Genomic DNA, 21,875 nt, shown 5'->3' with positions numbered 1-21,875 from the left:
TCTTTCCCCGCAACAAAAAAAAAAAAAAAAATGAATCAGAAACAGAGCAATCATCCCAGCAACTGCTCAATATCGGCGATCCTCGTAGTACGATCATCTCTCTTCTTCGGCGCAGTTTCACGAAACGCATCGAGCATCAACTTGCGCTTCGTCTCCTGGATATCAAGGACGCGGTCCTCGATGCTATCCTCGACGATAAGGCGCCAGAAGGTAGTATCGCGGGTCTGGCCGAGGCGGTAGACACGGTCTAGGGCCTGGGATTCGATGGCGGGGGCCCACCACGAGTCGCACAGGATGGCCTGGTTGGCGGCGACGAGGTTGAGACCGACGCTGCAGACGCTGAGGGAGGCAAGGAGCACAGTGCAGGAGGGGTCCTTGGAGAAGCGGTGGGAGGCGTTGTCGCGGGCGACTGAGGGCATTTTGCCGTCGATGCGGGCGAAGTCGATGCCGTGGCGGTGGAGGTGCGGTTCGAGAAGGCTGAGGAAGGAGGTCCATTGGCTGAAAACGACGGTTTTGGTGCCTGGGACTTGGCCTTTGGCTGTGAGGATCCTTATTAGGGCTTCGATCTTGCTGCTGGGGTGGTCGGGGTCGGCTGTGGCGCCGTTGTTGCTGTCGTCGTCTGCGGACTCGCCCATGTTGACGGCGGGGGAGACGAGCGTGTCGGTGTTTTCGATGTCGGCTCGGCACATGGGGCATTTGTGCTGGCGCTCGATGACCTGCTCGATGCAGCCGCGGTCGAAGGAGTGGGCGCAGGCGGTGATGACGGGTTGTTCGAGGGTGTCGAGGCAGATGGGGCAGGTGTCTTGGCTCTCGATGCGGATCTGCAGGTTCTCTTGGAGGGTTTTGATGTTCGCGGGTGTGAGCGGGATGACTTTGTGCTTGTCGAGAAGTTTGGCGAGGTTGTCGACGCGGGTTTTGCAGAGCGCCCAGTGGTTGCAGACTTGTCGGAGGCGCAAGATGACCTCGAGGAGGTTGGAGTACGTCGTACTGGATTTGTCTTGGGACTTGAAATCCAAGAGCATACCCTTGGCTTCGGATCTAAGAGACAGGGTAGTTAGTGGTTGGTACCACGCAGAAAAAGGGAGGCAAGCATGCATACTGGAACATGTCGTATTTTTCCTGTTCATCTGGGTGGAACTTCACGCGTAGGACGCGCGAGGCAAGCGGCGGCAGGCGCAGATTGACAAATTCCATGTCCTTGCGCCGACGAAGGCACAGGGTGCCCATGAGGGCCTGGAGAAGCAAACGAGCATTGGGGTCCTCGTACATGAGAGGTCGGACTAGAACACCGTTGAAGACCGCCGGGTCTTCCAGGCCGCCAGTTAGCCCGAGGAAGCGGATTTGCGAGTACAGATCTTTGAGCGAGTTGATGATTGGCGTGCCCGTTAGGGTCCATCGAGAGTCCGCCTTCAGATGACAGGCGGCAAGGGCACCTTTGGAACGCGGATTCCGGATCGTGTGTCCTTCGTCCAGCACGACACGCCGCCAATGGATGGAAAAGAGCCCCTTGGCTGGCAATTTTTTAGAATCCGGCTTGTATTCCATGGCCAAAGCGCCGTAACTGGTGACTACCACGTCGTACTGAGCTAGATTGTCCGCCTCCTTTTTCCCGGACCCGTGGTAGATGAGCACCTGTGGAGCATTCTCGGGGTGGGTATGATCGTTCATTTGATCCTTCCAGTTACTCATCACGCCGACTGGGCTGATAATGAGAGTCGTCGTAGTCGCGCCTGGAGACTTGGGCTGAAGACTAGCCAGGACCAGCGAAATGACTTGGATTGTTTTCCCCAAACCCATATCGTCGGCCAGGATGCCGCCACTCGCCAAGGGTGGGGCGTTAGACGTCGAATAGTTTGTTGCAATGTTCCTGAACTTGTGGCCTTCGCGCTTCCAGAGCTGCACCACGTCGTCGGAGCCTGTTGTCGGATAGCTCGGATTTTCTTTATCCATCATCCACGCCAGCCCCTGGCGTTGATACGGGAGAAGCTGGGTCGAGAGGGCCGAGGGCACGTCCGCCATCGGCATGTTGGCCAGGTCGGACTCACTCAAACCAAAATTCTCCGTGACTTGGCCAATATCCCTGGGGTTAAAGGTGCTACTCTGGCCAATGATATCCTCCAGGTTTTCCTCCGAGATGCCTTCCCCAGCCATGAGATTTGACAAACCTAGCTCACTTTGGCCTTGATACTGCATCCCCTTGCCCGAAGTCAACGCGCGGGCTTTCTTTTCAGCCGCCTTCTGTGCTTTCTCCTGCTCCTTCTTGCTCCGGGCCTCCTCGCGCTCTTTGCGCTTGAATTCCGACAGAGGCAGTTTGTCGGCCTCCATCTGACTTTTGAGACCCTGGCGTCTCACCGGGTCACTGGGACCGAAGAGCCGCACCAGGATGGGGCAGTCGAACGCGCCAATGACGCCGGTCAGCATACCCTCGAGGATCAAGGTGCGCTGGTCCATGTACTTGGCCAGCTTGGCAGCCATCGCACGGGGGATGTGGCCGATCTGATCGCGCATGACATTTTCAACGCGGATTGCATTAGAGTCATAGGGGTTGTCGGCCTGTCTCCTCAGAATGACCGTCTCGCCTATGGTGGCGTGGCCGGTGTAAAAGCGAACGCCGACAATTTTGGTGTGAATCTCTCCATACAGCATAACGCTGGTGGCGGACGAAACATCAACATCTTGACTCCCCTGAATCAGCCCTTCAGCTTCTGCATCCTCGTCCTCTGTCTGGGTGAGAGGGATGAAGGAGGTATCCTCCCCTAATCGCTGTGTGGGGGCGGTGGCTGCGCGGTGCACCTTGGGTTCTGGGCCTTCATCACCCACAGGATCAACATTGTTGAACCGTCTTTTGGTCGAAGGGTGAGCCATGAGGGACCCAATCTAGAAACAAGCAAAAGATAAGATATACAAGATTGGTGGTGAGTAAGATAAGGAATGAGAAATCGCGGAGTATGAAGTATGAAGCCGGAAAAAAAGGCTCCACTGGAAACCAGTCGAGTGACAAGAGGCGTATACTAGCCTGGATGCGGTTTAGCGCCACGGATGCCTGGACACGCTAAGACACTCAGTCATGTGACTGCACCTGACAGGAGGCACGTGGCTGCGTGCATAGCTGATTCAGCATGCATCTTCCATGCTGTGTTGTATTGTACTGTGCTTGCTGATCTAATCTATCCAAGGCCCACTCGTTATCCATCGGTTTATCTGACTTCGGAATAGCTTCACCCTGCCTGTTCCTGTCAGTGTACCATCTCCAATACGCGTTGCTCCAACGATATTCTGAATTTAGCTATAGGAAGCCAACGGAAGCACTGACCACTGGTTTATCTGACCGCATCAGGGCAATATTACCCCGCCAATGTTCTTACTGGTGATCATCTACGGCGAATTGTCCTGTCAGATTAAACCAGCCAGACACGTAATTTTCTCGTCCTATCTGTCAAGTCGGCTTTTCCACTGAACATGCGCTTTTAGCAAATAGATAGACTAGCCAATCCTTGAGTCGTTAGGGAAACAGTTTAAAAAACGGCAGCCATGTCGATCGTGTCGATCAGGGCCCAGGATTCAGAATCTAGCCCCATTTGTCGTTAGAAATGTCTCACTTGTCCTAAAGGCCTTTCTTATTTCTGTCAACGGATCCACATGCAGGAACCCTAGTGGGCATGGCCACGGAACCGGATCCTTCAAAGTCTTCCGTTGACACTGGCTGGCTGAATTCGCTATGATTTAAGAAGAAAATGGTTGGTTGGGTGAGACCATTCGGTTCCCTGGGAATTCATCCATCTTCCTATTCTATGTGCACATCTGGATTTCCACAACGGTCAAACAACCATCCTCGTGTTGAGCCATGGTCCACCGCAGTAAAGACGGGGCTCGGTTCTCCTCCGTTCCCATGAGCAGTGAAACCTCTTTCCTCAACCCTCCCAAGACCCGCCGACCATTTTCGATCCTGGACCGGATCTTTTTGAGATCCCCCAATGCCAAATTTCTCGGCTCCAGCTGGTCCTTGGAGATTGTCAATGGCGGGATAGCCCTCGCATCGTTCGCAAGCATCGTGGCAGTCCTCGCCTGGTACGATGGCCGACCCATGCCCGACTGGCCGGAGGGCATCACGCTGAACGCCATATTGTCAGTGCTGACGAGCATTATGAAAGCTGCCATGGTCCTCATCATCACCGAGGCACTGTCGCAACTCAAGTGGTCATGGTTCAATCAGCGGAAGCAGTTGAGCGATCTGGCGGTGCTGGACGCGGCCAGTAGGGGTACCCCAGGCGCGATTTTGGTCCTTACCCGGTTTATGCCCAAGTCAGAGGACCCTTGATTCCATCGGCTTGGTATCAGACACGCTAATCCAATCCAGGCATTTGGTCAGCCTTGGCTGTTTCATCCTCGTTATCGCCGTCGCCATCGCACCCTTCGTGCAGCAAATCGTTGCCGTCCAATCCCGCGCCGTGCATACACCGGCTGCACCCTCCGTCAGAATCTGCGACACCAGCATCTACACGGATTATGACCAGGGCGAGGGCCCTGGCATGAACAAGCTCCCACTGGGCACGACGGCAGCCCTTTACAGCGGCATCTTCCAAAGCCAGAGCACCGTCAGTGATGCGAGTCTAGCATCGTGCCCGACGGGGAATTGCACATTCGCCCCATATCAATCTCTGGGGTTTTGCTCTCGTTGCTCCAACATCACTGATCTGCTCAGTATGACGACCACGGGCGGGAGTAGCCTCGCGATGAGGACCTCGAATTTCAAGCTGCCCAACGGATGGAAATTCCAAACGGGGATGAACTTGAAAAATCTTATGAACAGCACGACTGGCCGGCCTCTGCTGCGCGTGGACACGGCCAACATGCCCATCGTTCTCAACTTCACGGCCATTAGTGCCTCTGGTCTGGGAGTGGCTGCCTCTGCCACCGAGTGTGCCTTATATTTCTGTGTTCAAACGTACGAAGCCAGCGTGGCCGACGGGAAATTCACGGAGAAAATACAGTCCACTGCGTCCTCAGAGGTCACGAAAACGGCCGGCGACCCCGTCCAAAACATCCGACTGACCCCGGAGACGTGCTATGTCAACGGAACGAAACAGGCCCCCGATAGATGCACCTACAAAGTGAACTGGCTGAGCCGCGTGTCCATGTCCAACTCCCTGTCGCCTCTGCTCAAAGGTGACGGCTCGCTGTTCGTCAGTAACCGACCGGATTGGTCCTCCGACACTGTGCGGGCCGTCTACGGCAACGAGGGCAACACTACGGAGATCGATTCCGTTTTCCACTCACTGGCCACTGCACTGACCAGACATGCACGATCGTCAGTGTGCCGCGCCCGCATGGTGACCGGAATCACCTGGGGACAACAGTCGTTTGTCCACGTGCGGTGGGGCTGGTTAGTTCTACCCGGAGCACTGATGGTCCTCAGTCTCGTGTTCCTGGGCATAACCATCTTCCACACGCGGAACCAATTTATCTGGAAGTCCTCCCCGCTGGCTCTCTTGTTCTCGGGCCTGGGATTCGAAGCGCCGACCATGCGGGATCCGACACTAAATGGCATGGAGGATATGTCCCGCAACCTGAATGTATGGCTGGAGAGCTCCACAGGCGGTATTCGGCTCCGGGAGGATGCTCGATAGTGCTCCATATATCAATGCGAGCGCTAATAGGGTATTCTTGGCCGGGGTAGGTGATGCTAGAGCCCGTTAGGGTTGGCCCATCGACTCCATTCTGATTCAGTCCAATGTCTACCTGTGTACATATATGCCAAATATTTAGTATTTTCCCCACTATCTGTTTCTTCTCAGCTAGGGACCCTGGGGACATTGGCCATTGTAACGGATGTGTAGTCAGGAGGCAATTTAGGGTTGGGTTGTGTCGCCCTGTAAAAGTGCCTTTTTTCTACTAACCATGTCGAGGGTCCATCTATTGGTTCCGTATTAATGAGAAGTCATCATCATCATAATTAATCAAGAAGAGGAGGAATGACAAGACATGCACAATGTCGATCGACCCCCTCCCACGTGAGTGAGGGGTTCATATATATGAGTTGGTTCTCTACCCCGTCTTTCCCTCCGCCTTCCTCATTCATCTCACAACCCCGCTCAACCACTATCCGATACTCTCAAATGACAATGGAATACCCTCGTCCTGACTTCCAGCGGTCCTCGCTTAACTGGACCTCACTCAATGGTCCGTGGTCATCTGCCTTTGATGACACGGACGCTGGGCTCTCACAGTCCTGGCCGCAAACCGGTCTTCCAGCCTCCCAGACTCGACCCATCAAGGTCCCCTATGCCTTCCAGGCCCCCGCATCAGGTATCGGTCTGCGTGAAGCTCACGAAGTTATCTGGTACGAGCGGACCATCCGCGATATCCGTCTTGGAGGCCCCCCTGACCAGCGCCTGATTCTCCGATTTGGCGCCGTCGATTATGAGTGCTCCATCTGGCTCGACGGCGTCCCAATTGGTGGGCACACGGGCGGCCACGTACCTTTTGACCTGGACCTAACGGATGCCTTTCGCTCGCTTGCAACTGACGGAGAGAGGAAAGAGACGGCCCGGCTAACCCTGCGCGTGCGTGACTCGCCCACCGACCTCGCTCAGCCCCGTGGAAAACAATATTGGGGGCCCGTACCGGAGAGCATCTTCTACACACCCTCCAGCGGAATCTGGCAGTCTGTCTGGCTGGAGAGCGTCCCTTCTATGCGCATCGGATGCAGCGGTGCGGGGACCGTCCTGCGATCGGACGATATCACTTCTGGGACACTGCACGCAGTCGTCGCAGTAACTGGGCGCCAGCCGGTCGCTGGGCCGGTCAGCATCCAGATCACCGCCAGTCTTGGGGGCAAAACAGTGAGCACAAGTCCTCGTTCACCCCTGACCAGTGATAAAGAGTACGTGCGCGTCGACCTCGACGTGACGCTGCCTGCCGCGGACCGGCCTCGTGGGGGCGCGTTCGACGCCGACGGGGCCTGGCACGACAATGGCACCGCGCTGTGGGCACCAGAGCATCCTATTCTCTACGACATTGTGCTTCGTCTGTACGATGTAGCAGGAAATCTCGTCGACGAGGTCCAAACCACAACCGGAATGCGCAGTCTCTCCTGGCAAAACGGCGACGGGACCTTCCGTCTCAACAACAAGCCTTACTTCCAGATGTTGGTCCTAGACCAGGGCTACTGGCCCGAGACCGGACTGACCCCGCCGTCCGGCGATGCCCTGCGTACGGACATCGAGCTGGTCAAACGCGCAGGATTCAACGGCTGTCGCAAGCACCAGAAGATTGAGGACCCACTGTTTCTGTACTGGGCCGACCGACTGGGGTTCATGGTGTGGGGGGAGATCGCGAATGGGTACGAGTACAGTCACGAGCTGGTAGAGCGCATCACAGCCGAATGGGCAGACTCAGTGCGGCGAGATCGTAACCATCCCAGCGTGGTGACCTGGACTCCAGGCAATGAAAGCTGGGGGTATCCGTCTCTGAAGGACGATATCGAGCAGCGGGACCACATTCGATGCCTCTACTATCTGACCAAGTCAGTCTTCCCTATGCAGTATTACGAGAACAACCTTACCCACATACTAACCATAATAAAAACAGATCCCTCGATCCCAGCCGCCCCATCAACGACAACTGCGGCTGGGAACATGTCCAAACGGACCTCACCACGTACCACGATTACAGCGACTCGGCCCAGCTGACGACCACCTGCGCCGATTTCGAAAACGGCATTCTTGGTCCCAAAGACAACGGCCACCGCGCCATGTTCGTCGAGCCCGTCACTGCCGGCTCGGTCACGCTCGATCCCGGCGCAAAGCACGCCCCCGGCGCGCCGGTCATCTGCTCCGAGTTCGGAGGGGTGAACATCAAGCCCCCGAAGGATGTAGCCGCCTCGGACCGCGACTGGGGATACACGACGGCGAGCAACGCGGCCGATTTCCTGGTCCGGTTGGAGAAACTAGTGATGGGGATTGTGAAGGGGGGGTTTACCTGTGGGTTGGTCTATACGCAGTTGTACGTTGTCTTTTTTACTTTCTCTCCCGTATTTTATTTTTTCCCTATTCAAGTTAGGCCTACTGACCAGTTCAGATGCGATGTCGAGCAAGAAGTCAATGGGCTGTATGCCTACGACCGCAGCGAGAAGGTCCCCCCAGCCGACATCAAAGTCATTATGGACGCAGCAAAGGATTACTACTTTCAACATGTGGTGCCGAAATCAAAGGCTTGACGGATAGCTTTGCCGATCAGATGAATGGGTAATTACTGTAGGTCTTTCATCCGAAAGACTTACAAGGTGTTGTTGAAAGAGGGGCATGGCTTTGAAGGTTTCTTTGAATTAGATCTTTAAGATTTACTGACGGGGCCGTCTTTGATTTCTACATAGTTATCCTCGGTACCGACAAAGACTTATGTCTGACATACTTGAGACATTGAATGGAGAGCCCTATACTCATCTCTTTATTCCCCTAAAAAGACAACCTCTCTAGAACTATAGCCTCAAGTCCAATTACCCTATAAATGGCCCTATCACCCCAGTAGAACATACTATCAACCACCTCTCTACTCAGCCATACAATATACCACACTACCCAACAACAACCAACCCCCCAAACCCACCCCCAAAAAGATGGCCATCCACGACCCAGTAACCTACAGCGTAGGCCCCTACACCAAACTCCACATCAACAAGCTATCATCCACAACCCCAGACCGCATAGCAAGCTACAACAAACACCTCTGGGTGTGGGTGCCCGCCAAGGGCCTCTTCAACAACATGGGCCACCTGACCAACGTCATGTCGATAATGATCTACAACGGGCTGGGCGAGTTCGTGAACGAGCGGGATGAGGAGCGCCACGGCGGCGTGTGGTTCTCGTTTTGGGCGCAGGGATCGGAGGATGGGCATCGGCTGAATGCGCTGGCTGTTGCTGGGTTGAATGAGTTGGCGAGGGAGGAGAAGGAGAGGGTGGAGAGGGGAGAATAGTTTTTATTTTTTCTTTTATTGTTTATTTTATTTTTTATTGTGATTTGATTTTGTACTGTATATGTACTGTGTAGGTGGATGATAATTTTGGAGTTCGGATTCTGGATGACAGATGGGGTTTGTTTCGTTCTATAGAAATAGAAATAGGTAGAGGTAGTAATCCTGTCAGTCTATCCTCGGCTACCCTACCATCTCTCCAACATTCATATTATCAGTATATAAGTAAGTATATTGCCAATCAAAGCATATATCTAAACTCCGGCGACCTATCACCCAACTTCTCAGCCTCGACCGGATCCACCGGTGCATCAAGCGCATCCCGCTGGCGATTAATCCGCTGGTATGACAGTCTTAAAGCGACAACGGCAACCATGCCCATAGCGCAGAAGCCTAGTTCTAGTGCGTGGCCTAGGATGTAGCCTGGGGCGTCTTGCTGGCGGTAGAAGTTGGATGCCATTGCTGTTCATTGATTGGATTGGTTAGTGGTCGTTAGGTGAATTCTTGGGTTCGATATAAGATGATGATGAGGAGAAAGAAAAGGAGAAGAAGATACCTCCAGACAAATTCCCCACTCCAATATGCAGCGCCATGCCCGCTGCTCGCTTGTAATCGCCCGCGAGGTTGACACTGATCCAGGCTACATTGCCTGGGAATGCAGCGTATATACCTGTGTCATGATTTAGTACCGCAATATTCTAATCGGGGGTGGTAGAAAGATGAACGGACCAGCCACAGCAACAAACACCCCGAAATACACCACACCAGGAACGCCCCGATTAGTGGACGCAAGGACAATCACGAACCCGATGGCAACGAGGGCCATGAAGAAGAGCACGAACGGAGACCGCTCTCGCCGCCGATCTGACAGCCACGCGGCCGCAACGGCGATCACAGCAGCGACGATATAGATAGGCACGGTGAGCAGCTGCGCCGTGGACGATTCATATCCTAGGTCTTTGATGATGGAGGGTAGAAAGTACGAGATGCCGTACAGAGGACAAGTGATGCCCCAGAACACTATCGCCGTCAGCTCTGGCCATCCCAAAACTATAGAGAGAGAGGGGGGAACATACTCAAAATACCGACGTAAATCTGCCAGTCCGTTAACGCAGCCTGCACATACTGAAAGCGAAACTTCCTCTCCTCGCTATCGATAGTAGCACGGCCTGACTCCGGCCCAGAGGCTGTCGTCTGGCCGCGCACAGAGCGCAACACCCAATCTCTCTCCTCTTCTGTGAGGAAAGTCGCTGTTTCGGGGGAATCGTGGATGGCAAAGGGGCCTATGAACGCGACTACAACGGTGAGGAGGCCTTCGAGGATGAAGATCCAGCGCCAGCCTTCGTAGCCGCCGACTCCGTCCATTTTCTATTGGGTAGGGAGATTGGTTATGTTAAGTTGGAGAAGCTTGTTAGAGGAATTGTGTAGGGACCTACGGCTATGGCGTAGGCTAGGATACCGGAGAAGGCACCGGCGACGCTGGCGGCGCTGAAGAATAGCGCTTGGCGGTATTGTGCTTTGTGGCGGGGGTACCATTCGCTGATGTAGTATGAGACTCCGGGGTAGAGGCCTGCTTCTAGTGTGTGTTAGTAGTCGGATATAGAGCGGGTTCGATCTCTAGGGGTGGTATCATCGATGATGATACAAAAGGAGTACGAACCGGCCACACCTAGAAAGACACGAGCAGTCACCAGTCCAGCATAGGACTGCACGATGCCCATCAGGGTCTGTATGTCGAAACCACTCAATCAGCCCATTTCATTTGGTCTCAAAGGAAGGATAAAATGGGATATCACCATGACAATCCCCCACGCAACCATAATTATCGGCAACCACCGAGACGGTCTCAACTTCTTCAGCAGAAGATTACTAGGAATCTCAAACGCCGAGTATGTAAAGAAGAACACGGTCACTATATCAATCAGCAATACATTCATCCATTCTCCCCGTGGACAAATCCATACAAGACCAACTATATTGCTGTCCCGTCATATGCTGTCAAATATCAGTGACATCCTTGTATGACAGGAGTATACCGTAGATCGACTACGATATATATAGGCCAAAGAAACAAGAAAGAGAAAAACCAACCAAATCATCCAACATACCCTCAATCTTCGCATTCCCAATATTCCCTCTATCCAAAAACGCCAGCAGATACAAAACCGCCAGCATAGGAATCAACCGCAGATCCATCTTGCGCAGGATCTTCTCCTCCATCTGCGGGGTGATCTCGGATGCGGGGCTGCCATTGGGGGATTCAGTCTCGGATGGGACGACGTGGGCAAGCTTTTCGCTCTCTTTTTCTCTTAAGGGATACATATCTCCTGCTTGAAGATAATTGTGCGAAAACAGCGAAAATATGCGGGGAGAGGAGAGGGAAATATCGACAATCAAGTGTGGGGAGGGTTAGGTTATATTGTAGATCACCCTGGTTTGCGGGGGAGCTTGGCGCCCAGACCCCTAGTCGTGTCCCTCGCAGTCTAGACGCGAGGGGGAAGTTGGGATGTTGGGTGATCAGGCTGGAATCGGAGGAAGGCCGAGATGGGCTGTTTACGATGAGGGAAATGGAAATATCTTGATGGCCGTGTCATATGGATTGATAATACTCATGTACAGGGATATCATGTGCAACAAATAAAGTGAATAGAGGTCAATGCAAAAAAAAAGTAGAGTAGAGTCTACTGCGTCTTGCAGCTGGGACTCGTCCAATAATCCCGCTGCTCCTCCTCGTCCGATTCGGGGCTTTGAGATCTCGATCCGTCGGCACCGTCGGTCTGTCCGCCCAGGGTCTGCGGTGGTAGTCCCGGTGGCTGCTGTAGGGGACTAGAGCCGTGCGGGCCTGTCCGCGGCGCTTGGGTCGATGGGGATCCTCCCTGGTTGGGTGGCTGCTGCGGAGGACGTGGCGTGCCTTTATTGGACGCACTCGGAGAACCAGACGAGTAGGCAGTGTGCTCGTTCAGGGGATGTGGAAAGGACGCGAGACCCGCTGCTGGGGACGACCATGCGGGCCGGTTCTTGAAAACGCTGGTGTCCGGGGTCAAAGCCGGCGGACCGACATTGTGCGCGTGGGTCGGCACGGAGGACGACGGAATAGTCAGGGACTGCTGGCTGGGGAACGGCGGCAAGGCATGTGCAGGTCGATTAGGGATGGGGAATAATCCGGGGTGGGTTTGCGCGGCGAGAATGGGGGTCGGGCCCTCGGCCATCAATCTCCTCTGCCTTTCGGCAATCCGCCGGGCGTATTCTTCGGGGTCGGTGCGCTTCAGGCGCTCGTCGTCTAGTTCCTCTTGAACACCCTTGGTCTCTTCCTCCGTCAGCCGCTCGTCGTCTTCCCGTCGGAACGTCTCCGTGAGGGCAATCTTCCGGATGGTCCGTTCTGCGTCGTTCTGTTCCAATAATATCTTATCCAACACGTCAGGATCCTTCCCAATGAATTCGGAAATATCCTCCTGGGGAACCTGCTTGACTGGAAAGAGATAGTCGCCCGGGGATTTGGACGCTTGACGGATAGGATTCTTCTTGTCGACCACACGGAAGGCAAGCTGGGTTTTGAAGACGACATTGTTGTACATGATCTCTTCAAAGGTGCCTCCAGAGATGAAGCGGTAGACGAAGACAGGCTTCTTCTGTCCCAGGCGATACGCACGTCCGACGGACTGTTGTTCCCACACCGGATTGAACGCAAAGTCATATATGATGACGCGGTTGGCGCCCGGGATGTTCAGACCAAGCCCCCCCGCGCGAGTTGAAATCAGGTAAACATGCTGATCAACCCCGGTATTGAAATTCTTCGTTGCCATCTGGCGACTTTGGACAGGGGTATTCCCATCCAGTCGGCAGTATTTTCGGTTCCGGAGCGTCAACACGTGCTCGATGTAATCAAGCGTGAGGAGGCTATGGGAAAACACCAAGACCTTGTCATTAACTCGGACGGACTCGTCAATGATCCGGTCCAGGATCTGCGCGCGATACGAGAGCGGCACGGCCTTCATATCCGGGATGCTGGCAAAGAGTTTTTCCTGTTCCATGACGAGCTTCTCTGAGTCCGGAAGGCCTGCCTGGCCGATTGGCTCGTCGCCGGGAAGCTCCTCGACTTCGCGCAGCTTCTGGTCGATTTTTCGCGCCTCGCTGGCTCGGTTGAGCAGCTTGTCACGGAAGCAGGCCGGGTGGTTGCAGCAAAGTGAAAGGATAGCTAACCAAGACCACAGCTTGGCGTTCCCAATATCCCCTTTCCCCTGCAAGATAGTGTCTACGTAGAGGTTGTACGCATCCGTTTGCACCTTGGTCAGCGGCACGGTCAGGACAAATTCCACCTTCGGCGGCAAATTTCCCGCCAGCACGGAGATGTCAGCCCGGTTGATCTTGGGGTTCAGAATCCCTTGGAGCACCTTGAGCTTGACGAGAGACTTTCGTCGCTCATGACGTGAGCTGTCCAGGTAGAGGCCCTGCTCGATGGGTTCGACAAAATTGGCCTTGAACTCCAGAAACTCACCCAGATACCCCTTGGCAATCCAGTCGACCATTGTGAAATAGTCAACCAGGTTGTTAGCGAGCGGAGACCCAGTTAATGCAATTCGACTTTTGGAGCGAAACTGCGTCGCAGCCCTGGAGGCCGCCGTTGCTCGGTTCTTCATCATGTGGGCCTCGTCCGCAACAATAAGGCTGGGGCCTTCCAAGAGCCACTTTTTGACGTTCTCGTGGTCCTCTTCGGAGAGAGGAGGCGGTCTCTTTGGTGTCTCCTTGTTGAAGATCCAGGCGTGAAACATATTGTAGCTTATAATCAGTATGCCGCCCTCCTGGTCCCATTCCGATATCAACTGTATTCTCTCTCGGGGCGGGCTGGCGCTCGTCACCTTGCGTGGGAGTCCGATTCCCGAGTCCTGGGGAGCCCAAAGCATGATCTCCTCAAACCAGTTCTCGATGAGGGATGACGGGCAGATGATTAGAGTCTGAGGTCGGTGAAACGCTTCTGGGACCTGCTGTCGGACCTTTGGGTCACTGGACGATGCTGCAGCAGCGATCGTGACCAATAGCGCAATGACCTGCATGGTCTTCCCCAGGCCCATGGTGTGGGCAAGGAGACAGCCCTGCTGCGTCTCGTCTCTGATTAGTTCGCGCCACATGAATTGGATGCCCTCCAGCTGGTGGGGTTTTACGACCTGGCCAATATGGGGATCCAGATAGATGACCGGGTCGTCAAAGCTGACAACCTGATGGGCTGGATCATCATTACTGATGCCCATGTTGCCCATTTTCTTCTTCAGCTTCTCTCTCTGTTCATGTTGAACAGCAACACGTCTTTTGGCGCTGGCTTGGGTATTCTTCGCTGTTAAGCTTTCTTTGACTTCCCTCTTCCGCTTCTTGTGGGGTGTGTGTGCAGATTCGGCGAGTTCCCCTTCAGAGCTATCCGACGGCTTTTGAGAGGACCCTGCTACATCCCCAAGCACCTTCGACTTACGCTGTGGCCTGTCCCAATTGCGGTAGGCTTCCAGGCGATTGCAGAGCTGGTTATAGAACTCGGCGAAACTATCCTTCAATTCATCTATGCTCTTCAGGATGTAGTGTCGCCGAATTCCTTTGTGAAGCTGAGCACAGTTGACCCACGAGATGTAGAAAGATGCCGTTCGCATAATGAACTGGCTTTGCTTCTCGTCGACACCGGGGAACGTGTCCTGGCTTTGACACAAGATTTCCAATGCGGTATCCACATACTCCTGCATAAGAGCCACGCCATATTTAGGGACCTCGTCTGTCATAGCCAGTCGAAAGTCATCAGCCAAGCTCCCAATGATCTTGGCTAACAGCCTGCAGCGGTCACGGCGCTCTTCGAGCTTCGACCAAGGGATTTCAAGTAATGCACCGAGATCGCTAAGGTCCGGAAGAGATGTGTCCGCTGCTGTGCCATTTCGCGACTTTTTCAGATGAGGAATCACAACCTGGACTCGGGACGACGATTTCCGTAAAACCTTAGATGATACTGTAGGACCCAGATCAGGTGGAGGAGACACGGAAGGGGCCCTCTCAGCCTTGACGTTATTACCTGCCGTCTTGGATATTTTGTGTTGCACCGGGTTTAGAGGCGGGGTCTCGATTTCCAAGTCTTCCTCGGCTGAGTCTACTGTGAGATCGATCAGGTCACCCGCTGGCTGACTCGCCGCTGGGGGGGACAGAGAGTCTCGTGCCGTGATGCGCTCCGGAGACGACGGCGAGGAACTGGTGGCAAAGACGCGATGCATCGAAGTCCGCCGCCGAATGCCAGAGGGGCTGATGATGCCACCTTCACTGTCAGTTTCCGAAGAGGAACTTACAGACCTCGCTGGTGATGTGGGGGTCTCGGGAAATGGCCCAACACGGGTATCCAAGTCAGATCTGTCGATGAAATCATCGAGCGAATCACTCGAGTCTTCTGTCTCAGAATGAAGAGATTCTTCATCTGCATTCTTGGGCTTTTTCTGAGGCGCAGGCCGTGGGGGAGCGAGGACCTTTGGGGGGCACTTCTCCTGCTGAAGGACCCTAATCCGCCATTTCTGGCTCTGGATTCCGAAGATCGTCTGCTCCAAGCTTTGGCACTGCGTTTTCAGCTCCGACTCTGAGCCATACTGGCTTTTGCAAATCTCCCTCTTTATCCCGCCGAGCCGCCTTTCGAGAAAACCAATATCTCGGGCGATGGCCGCAATTTGGAAATCCACGCGCCCCTGCCGTCTAGCCTTCAGCCAGATCTTGCGGGCTCTTGGCTCCTGCCTGGGGCGAGCGGTTTGATCCCATCTATCCTCGTAGTCTGATATACACTGGCTGATGAGGGGTTCGAGCTCGGCGGATGTGAGGTCCTTCTCCTGCTCAGGAACACCATCTTGACGCTCGTCATCAATTTCCTCCCATGTCTTGTCATCAAACTCTCCCTCCGAGCCAGATTCTCCGTACGGAGGTAAGGCATCCTCCTCCTGGGGTGGATACCTCTGGAGAAGGATGTCATATTTGTGGCTTTCGGGTTCATCGTTCTGAAGAAAGGGGTTGGAACTTGACTTGCGCAGATCTGCTACCGCTGTGGCTCCCTGAAGTTTACGAAGCTCCGGCCATTTCTCTATGGGTTCCCTGGTGACAGATACTTTTCCATCCTTCACCGTATATAAAGTGAAAAGTCTCTGGCCCTTTGTCTCCGATAGCTTGTAGGGGATGATAGCCCATTGAACACAGCCACTACTTGACTTTAGCTTGATACGCTTTTGTCTATAGAAGTAGGCAAGGCGTTTGTTGACAGAAGTGCGTTGAGCAGGAAAACCAGATCCTACAATAACAAACGAATCCTCGCTGTCACCAGGGTCAGACGAATGGAAGAGTTGGGCGTTCGTAATCTGGCCTGGTCCCATATACCATTCCTTGGCTTGGGTTGCGGGGTGTTGAGATCCGTGTGTCCCCGGGGCGTCGGGCAATGAACCCAGATCAAGTCTTCGCCGTTTCTTGCCATGAGCGTCAACCACGATCTGCTCTTGGCGGCGCGCGTTCATGGGAGGGGGTGTGTTTTCTACCATTCGATGTGATGTCGAGGGCGTCCCTAAGATCTGATCCCGCCGGTCAGCTTGCCGATCCCGGTTTCCAGGCGGGAGTTTCTCGGGGGGAACCGTCTGCTTGCCCCTCATTTGTCCTATCGGCTGTGCAAAGGGGTCTTGTGGGGTGACGGGAAGGGTATCCACGGAGATAGATGCAGATGGAGTCACCGTATCGGTCGTTGTTTGTACATGTGTCTTCGGGGTTGCAGAGTGACTTGGAGGATTGAAGTGGGCGGGAAGCGGGGGCTGTTGGAAGACCCCGGGGGATGAAAAGGACGGGCATCTTGAGGAACCAAGGGCAGGGTCATCCAACGGGCTGTGGCTGAGGGACTCTTGAAACTTTTGAGACCTCTTCTGTAAGTACCTTATAGCCATTGAAATGCAACTCCGATGACCCAAGGCCCGCAGCCCCAGGTCATCCCGCAGGGTATTCTTATCGACATCATGTAGGAGGACCTCGCCGGTGATGAAATTCTCCCGGAGTGCGGCTTCGAAGGAGACGGGGTCCGGACGGGGAGCTTGCGAGGCGGACCGAGACCATGGTGCTTCGGGACTACGGCAGAGGAAATCGACCACGTTGTCGACGGTCCAGTCGAGAGGGTCACCACCGTCAACCTGCATTTCGTCTGGTGAGATGGGAGCATTAGCTTTCTTCGCCACAACTGATAAGTTGTCGGAAATAGACTGACGGTGTCTACATAGATGAATCAATCAAGTCATGTGAAAGACCAGTAAAGTAAACACCAAGAGTAGAAGCGCATCATAAAAGAAGATCCAAGAGCTGAAGAGAAGCAACACGAGACGCGTTAGACGCTACAAGTAAGGCGAGAATGAGGTGGAATCGATAACAGATATTATCAAATTACGGCTCAGATAAGATGTTGGGAGATAAAATTAGAGCGGGGAGGAAAAATGCCAGCCGAATCAAGGCCACATGGAGCTCTGCAGGAACAGTTAAGGTGAAGTGGAGATCTTCAACCATAGTAAAGCTGCAAACCCTTTTTCCTTTCTGCCGATCATCCAGGCGGTGGGCTGGACTGAGATACGCGTCAGGCCGACTCACCGCCTGGATAACGTGTTGTGGACGTGATAAGATAACGGAACAGACAGAACAAACAGGACAAATAGAACATACATCATATCAAAAAGTTCATCTCCCTCAGCAGAACCTCTCCAGTTCCTCGTTTCATTGTGCCATGACAGATGGCACTATAGAGTCTATCAAGGTGGTCTATTCTATGGGTTAATGGCGGATACGTACGGTCAACCCTGCACTTCTGTGGTTTCGCCCAACATTGGACTAGAGCTTCTCCATTTCCCGAGTCATGGCCATTCGAGCCCATTGCCTAGTGTTAGTTGGATGACAGCGATGTACATCATATACCTAGGGGCATTCATAGGATTGCCGTGAAAGAACTGTCTAGGGCAAGGAGGAAGTCAGACAGAAATAGGCCAGACACAGCCATGTGCTGACGCCAGGGTGAACGCCCATTCTACAGGAGCAGAAGACACCACTTCATAATGCGCTTCCATCTGGATAGCGGAGGAAGCTGGGACTTCAAGGCTAAAAGGTTGGGTATGTGTGTCTAAGTTAAGCAGCATCTGCATGGGTAGCAAAGCAGATAGTCTGGGAGATTTAAGTTTTATGATAAATTCATATGACTACTTCAGATAGTCTTATGAACACTACAAGTAGTGGAAACTAATAATTATGATAGCATCAATCAGTGGGATTTACTAACCTAGTAGTCTACTCCAGGGACCAACCAACAGAGGTCTTACCCCAGTTTCCTTACCAGTAACCCACAAACAGAGGTCTTTGCCCAGTTCTCGTACCAGGAGGGCCCCAAAAGAGGTCTTTTAACGATTCTCGGACCAGGGATACTCCAACAGAACTCTCTGTCCAGTTCTCCTACCAGGAGCTCCCAACAAAGGTGTATGTCCAGTTCTCCAACCAGGAATCCTCCAACAGAGGTCTCTGCCTAGTTGTTCTGCTTCTCCTCCTCCTTGTCTCCCTCCTTCTTGTTTCCCTCCTCATTCTTCTTTTCCTCCTTCTCCATTTTCTCCTCCTTCTTTTCCTCCTTCTCCTTTTCCTTCTTCTCCTTCTCCTTCTCCTCCTCCGTCTTATCCGGATCCACTCCTATTCCCGGCCAAATCCCCGAGCGCCATTCAATATGCCCATCAGCACTCATCGCACTCTCAACCAACCAGTCATCGAAATTAACCTCCTGGCTCATATCCTCGTCACCAGTCTGCGTGAATTCCTCCGGCATAGGGCCAGAGTGCTCAGCAAGCTCAGTGACCTCAGTGGGGTACCGCATGCCGAAGGTGTCGGTCCTTCTATTCTTGTCCATCAGGACAGGGACTCTAACGACATTCAGTTAGTTTTCACAGCAAGCCACGATGCAGCACACTAGAACGTCCAGGTGCAGTGGCGGATGATGCTACTAACCCATCATTGCCAGTCTCCCACGTTCTCTTCTGACCAGTGTGGGCGTTCGAGTAGGTGTTTACCCCGCCAAACGCATCGCCCTGTTCAGAGACGCCGATGCCGTTTAAGATATTGAAAAACGGATACAACTCAGACGAGAACTGCGGGGCACGGACGTTCCTCGAGGCCGTCTCAGGGCGGGTGGTAACAGCAGAGTTAGCAGCGTGGGTTGTATGCGCGGAGGACCTACCAGGGGCAGGATACTGGTTCACCTGGGCGACATGCGTCTGGTAGGGTGTGCCGGAGCGAGCCATACGGGCCGAAGCAGGGCTGATATGTGCAGACGCAGGAAGGGCCGCCGTGGATAGGAAGGGTGAGCCATTGGGCTTCACACGTGTGCGTCTCTTTTTGGCATTCGCAGCGGGGATAGCAGCCTTGGGTGCGGGAACCTGAGCTGCCATCTTGGGGACTTGAGTGAGGCTTCCCTGGGCTGGCGCCACCTGCATGGGCTGGTTCGCCTGCATGGCATGGCTCACCTGAACGGGATTGTTCGTCTGCATAGGATAGTTCGCCTGCATGGGTTGGTTCGTCTGAATGGGCTGTCTCGCCAGCATGGGATTGTTCGCGTGCGCAATCTGGGGATAGTAACGCTGCTGGCCAGAAGCCACGTAGGATCCCCCGATCGCCGGGGCAGCCAATCCCGGGGCAGCAAAGTAATTGATCTGGTTCAGCTGGTGGACGCGGTTGTCCTGATTAGTGACAGGGGCAGCCATGTGCGAGTGTGCGAGGCGCATCAGCTGAGAATCGACGGAACCCATATCGTGTTTGACGCCATGCTGCTGGGGCATGAACGTCTGGTTGGGGTCGGTCACACCATCGCGCGTAAGGGGAGACGAAGTGTGAAACCGACACATCTTGAACCACGCCTCGGGCATCTGGGGCTCCGGATCCATAGCAAGAGGCTGGTGCTGATACGCAGCAGGGTTGAAAACAACACGGCCACCAGCTTCGCCTTTTGCGGGATCGATCAGGCCGGGCGTGACTCCACGGGTGGTGTTCTGCTCGACGTCAAAACCCTCTCTCTTGACCTGACGCGTCACGGCGTTGATGGATCTCTGGGACGTCCAGTCAGCAACATTGTAGGCCAGCCGGAAGCTCTCTCTGCGCTCCTCGATGATTTCCTCGCCGATGAGGTGTCTGAATATGGGGTTCACACGGTCCATGATATCCTCGGCCTTGATGCGGCGGTCCAGACGAAACCAAGCTTCCAGTCTGAAACCTTCGACTTGAGACGAAATGCGGGGAGGGAGGGTGTAAAAGTTCTTGACCTTCTTCCCGAATATCATATGGTCTGTCGTGTGAACCTTACGGCGGGACTTCGCGTTCTCATTCTTGGGACGCAGAACATACAGGATGTCAGGCAGGTTCTCAAGACTCCAGTCGTCCTGGTCGCTGTGGCTCGAGGTGAAATCACGGGCATCGGCAGTCGCCATGTTTTTAGTAGCAGTTTCTTCGCGTTTTTCAAACATCTGGGTGTCAGGGTTGAAGTGCAGCATCGGGGTTTCAAAACGACGCTGCTTGGAGTCAGGTTTAATCCGTTTCTGTGGAGAAAGAGGGATTGTTAAGGGCTGGATACAAAGATAGAGGAGAGTTGCAGGAGTGCAGCACTTACTTCGTGCTGTTCCAAATGGTCTTCTTTCTTCGGGACCCGCGCGTTGGACTCTTCGTGGGACTCTTCGGTTTCTGATTCACCAACCGTCTCTTCATGGACTGCCACCTTTGGGAGAGGCTTTCTGCGGCTTTGACGTTTACTAGGTTTCTTGGGTTTGAGCGTGTTTCTGGTTGATTTTCTAGTGACGCGAGCCATAGTGAGGTCTCGGCGCGCACGCTCAATGTACAAAAGTAGAAGTAGATGGTTTGAACTAGGGCTTTGTTAGATGTGTAAAGGTATAGAACGTCAAAGGCTCTTTTCCTGCAGAATTTGGATGCTAAACAAGGAGTTCTTTAGAGGTCTTGTTTGTACCAAAAGTAGACAGAAGAAGAGTAGAGGGGTTGGGTCAATTTCAATATTGAGTGTATGGGTTACTATAGTTTATCGTCATGGAAATCTGCTCAACAGTAGGCCCAGCCAAATTTCTGAACAGGCACTTCAAGAACACTCCTACTCTTGCAGTCGTACGGTTCTGCAGTATGGCCATTTATTGTATGGACATTGTCTACTTGGGATAATGGTTCTTTTTCACTATAGCTATATACAGGTATAGTATGCTATAGAGAGAGAAAGACCAGTGGATAGAAGACAGGTGTAACTCCGTCTAATCGAGTGGTAAATTTCCAGACTCCCGCAAGAAGCTGGGGATTTTATCTAATAACTATTTTTCTGGTCTTTCTCTAGACCCTTGTCTCTCCTGGATAGCTATGTCATATTCGTAATATAACAGTTATAATCCTAATCTCTTTTCTGGCTGTCACTGCAAGAAACAGTCATGGTTCTTAGTCTAGGGCTTGGCCGCTCGGCTGACAGTGAATAACTTGCTACTACAACAAGATTATAGATACATTCACTAACGTTGGTATATATGCAAAGTATAGACATATTTAGCTACAATCACTAATATCAATAAGCAGATGAATTGGTGTTTTAGAAAATAGAAGATTTTAGTAATCTCTACTTTTTAGGTACCAGCAGAATATATAGAATCCCGGTACAAATTACATGGTGGGATATGTTCCTGGAGGTATACTAGAAACTATAACTTTTTTTTCTAAATTATTTTATCTTTGATTTCCATTTCTACTGATCATAAGTAGTGTATCATGACTTCTCTCTGTCAAAGAACATCATTGGACGAATTGAGTTCATGACAAAAAACATTCATGTAGATAAAACAGTATACTACCCGATTTTATTTGCTGTTCTTAC

At 53.1% G+C, this 21,875-nt stretch overlaps 7 protein-coding genes across 7 annotated transcripts; 3 read left to right on the top strand and 4 right to left on the bottom strand.

Annotated features, from left to right (window-relative positions):
* Positions 1-50: 50 nt before the first annotated feature.
* Positions 51-2,865, bottom strand: BDW47DRAFT_129210 (DEAD/DEAH box helicase; the record flags this gene model as incomplete). Its single annotated transcript, XM_024816960.1, has 2 exons — positions 51-1,038; positions 1,106-2,865. The coding sequence occupies 2 exons, from the start codon at positions 2,863-2,865 to the stop codon at positions 51-53; spliced, it is 2,748 nt and encodes a 915-aa protein (XP_024668319.1).
* Positions 2,866-3,578: 713 nt separating this feature from the next.
* On the top strand, positions 3,579-5,717 carry BDW47DRAFT_112538 (DUF3176 domain-containing protein). Its single transcript, XM_024814187.1, has 2 exons — positions 3,579-4,302; positions 4,358-5,717. The coding sequence occupies exons 1-2, from the start codon at positions 3,845-3,847 to the stop codon at positions 5,625-5,627; spliced, it is 1,728 nt and encodes a 575-aa protein (XP_024668318.1). The 5' UTR covers positions 3,579-3,844; the 3' UTR covers positions 5,628-5,717.
* Positions 5,718-6,110: 393 nt separating this feature from the next.
* On the top strand, positions 6,111-8,362 carry BDW47DRAFT_79530 (glycoside hydrolase family 2 protein). Its single transcript, XM_024819878.1, has 3 exons — positions 6,111-7,525; positions 7,591-8,004; positions 8,080-8,362. The coding sequence occupies exons 1-3, from the start codon at positions 6,117-6,119 to the stop codon at positions 8,216-8,218; spliced, it is 1,962 nt and encodes a 653-aa protein (XP_024668317.1). The 5' UTR covers positions 6,111-6,116; the 3' UTR covers positions 8,219-8,362.
* Positions 8,363-8,617: 255 nt separating this feature from the next.
* Positions 8,618-8,974, top strand: BDW47DRAFT_129207 (uncharacterized protein; the record flags this gene model as incomplete). The annotated part of the gene is made up of 1 exon (XM_024816959.1): positions 8,618-8,974. One exon carries the CDS (start codon positions 8,618-8,620, stop codon positions 8,972-8,974), a length of 357 nt encoding a protein of 118 aa, XP_024668316.1.
* A 238-nt stretch (positions 8,975-9,212) lies between these two features.
* Positions 9,213-11,293, bottom strand: BDW47DRAFT_120505 (MFS general substrate transporter; the record flags this gene model as incomplete). Its single annotated transcript, XM_024815497.1, has 8 exons — positions 9,213-9,433; positions 9,528-9,641; positions 9,701-9,991; positions 10,048-10,339; positions 10,408-10,547; positions 10,632-10,698; positions 10,768-10,883; positions 11,059-11,293. The coding sequence occupies 8 exons, from the start codon at positions 11,291-11,293 to the stop codon at positions 9,213-9,215; spliced, it is 1,476 nt and encodes a 491-aa protein (XP_024668315.1).
* Positions 11,294-11,652: 359 nt separating this feature from the next.
* On the bottom strand, positions 11,653-17,142 carry BDW47DRAFT_134424 (putative SNF2 family helicase/ATPase; the record flags this gene model as incomplete). Its single annotated transcript, XM_024818075.1, has 1 exon — positions 11,653-17,142. One exon carries the CDS (start codon positions 17,140-17,142, stop codon positions 11,653-11,655), a length of 5,490 nt encoding a protein of 1,829 aa, XP_024668314.1.
* Positions 17,143-18,503: 1,361 nt separating this feature from the next.
* On the bottom strand, positions 18,504-20,819 carry BDW47DRAFT_134421 (uncharacterized protein; the record flags this gene model as incomplete). Its single annotated transcript, XM_024818074.1, has 3 exons — positions 18,504-18,888; positions 18,974-20,553; positions 20,625-20,819. The coding sequence occupies 3 exons, from the start codon at positions 20,817-20,819 to the stop codon at positions 18,504-18,506; spliced, it is 2,160 nt and encodes a 719-aa protein (XP_024668313.1).
* Between the last annotated feature and the right edge of the window lie 1,056 nt (positions 20,820-21,875).

Source organism: Aspergillus candidus, assembly GCF_002847045.1.
Source record: "Aspergillus candidus strain CBS 102.13 unplaced genomic scaffold BDW47scaffold_66, whole genome shotgun sequence".
Taxonomy (NCBI): domain Eukaryota; kingdom Fungi; phylum Ascomycota; class Eurotiomycetes; order Eurotiales; family Aspergillaceae; genus Aspergillus; species Aspergillus candidus.
This window is presented reverse-complemented; position numbering and strand designations above follow the sequence as displayed.

What these genes read in the sequence shown, in the direction of transcription:
- BDW47DRAFT_112538 (XM_024814187.1), top strand. Translation starts at nt 3,845, where the DNA reads ATGGTCCACCGCAGTAAAGACGGGGCTCGGTTCTCCTCCGTTCCCATG. An exon ending in CTTACCCGGTTTATGCCCAA is followed by an intron (nt 4,303 to 4,357) that starts GTCAGAGGACCC and finishes AATCCAATCCAG; the next exon opens with GCATTTGGTCAGCCTTGGCT.
- BDW47DRAFT_79530 (XM_024819878.1), top strand. Translation starts at nt 6,117, where the DNA reads ATGACAATGGAATACCCTCGTCCTGACTTCCAGCGGTCCTCGCTTAAC. An exon ending in TGCCTCTACTATCTGACCAA is followed by an intron (nt 7,526 to 7,590) that starts GTCAGTCTTCCC and finishes TAATAAAAACAG; the next exon opens with ATCCCTCGATCCCAGCCGCC. An exon ending in GGGTTGGTCTATACGCAGTT is followed by an intron (nt 8,005 to 8,079) that starts GTACGTTGTCTT and finishes TGACCAGTTCAG; the next exon opens with ATGCGATGTCGAGCAAGAAG.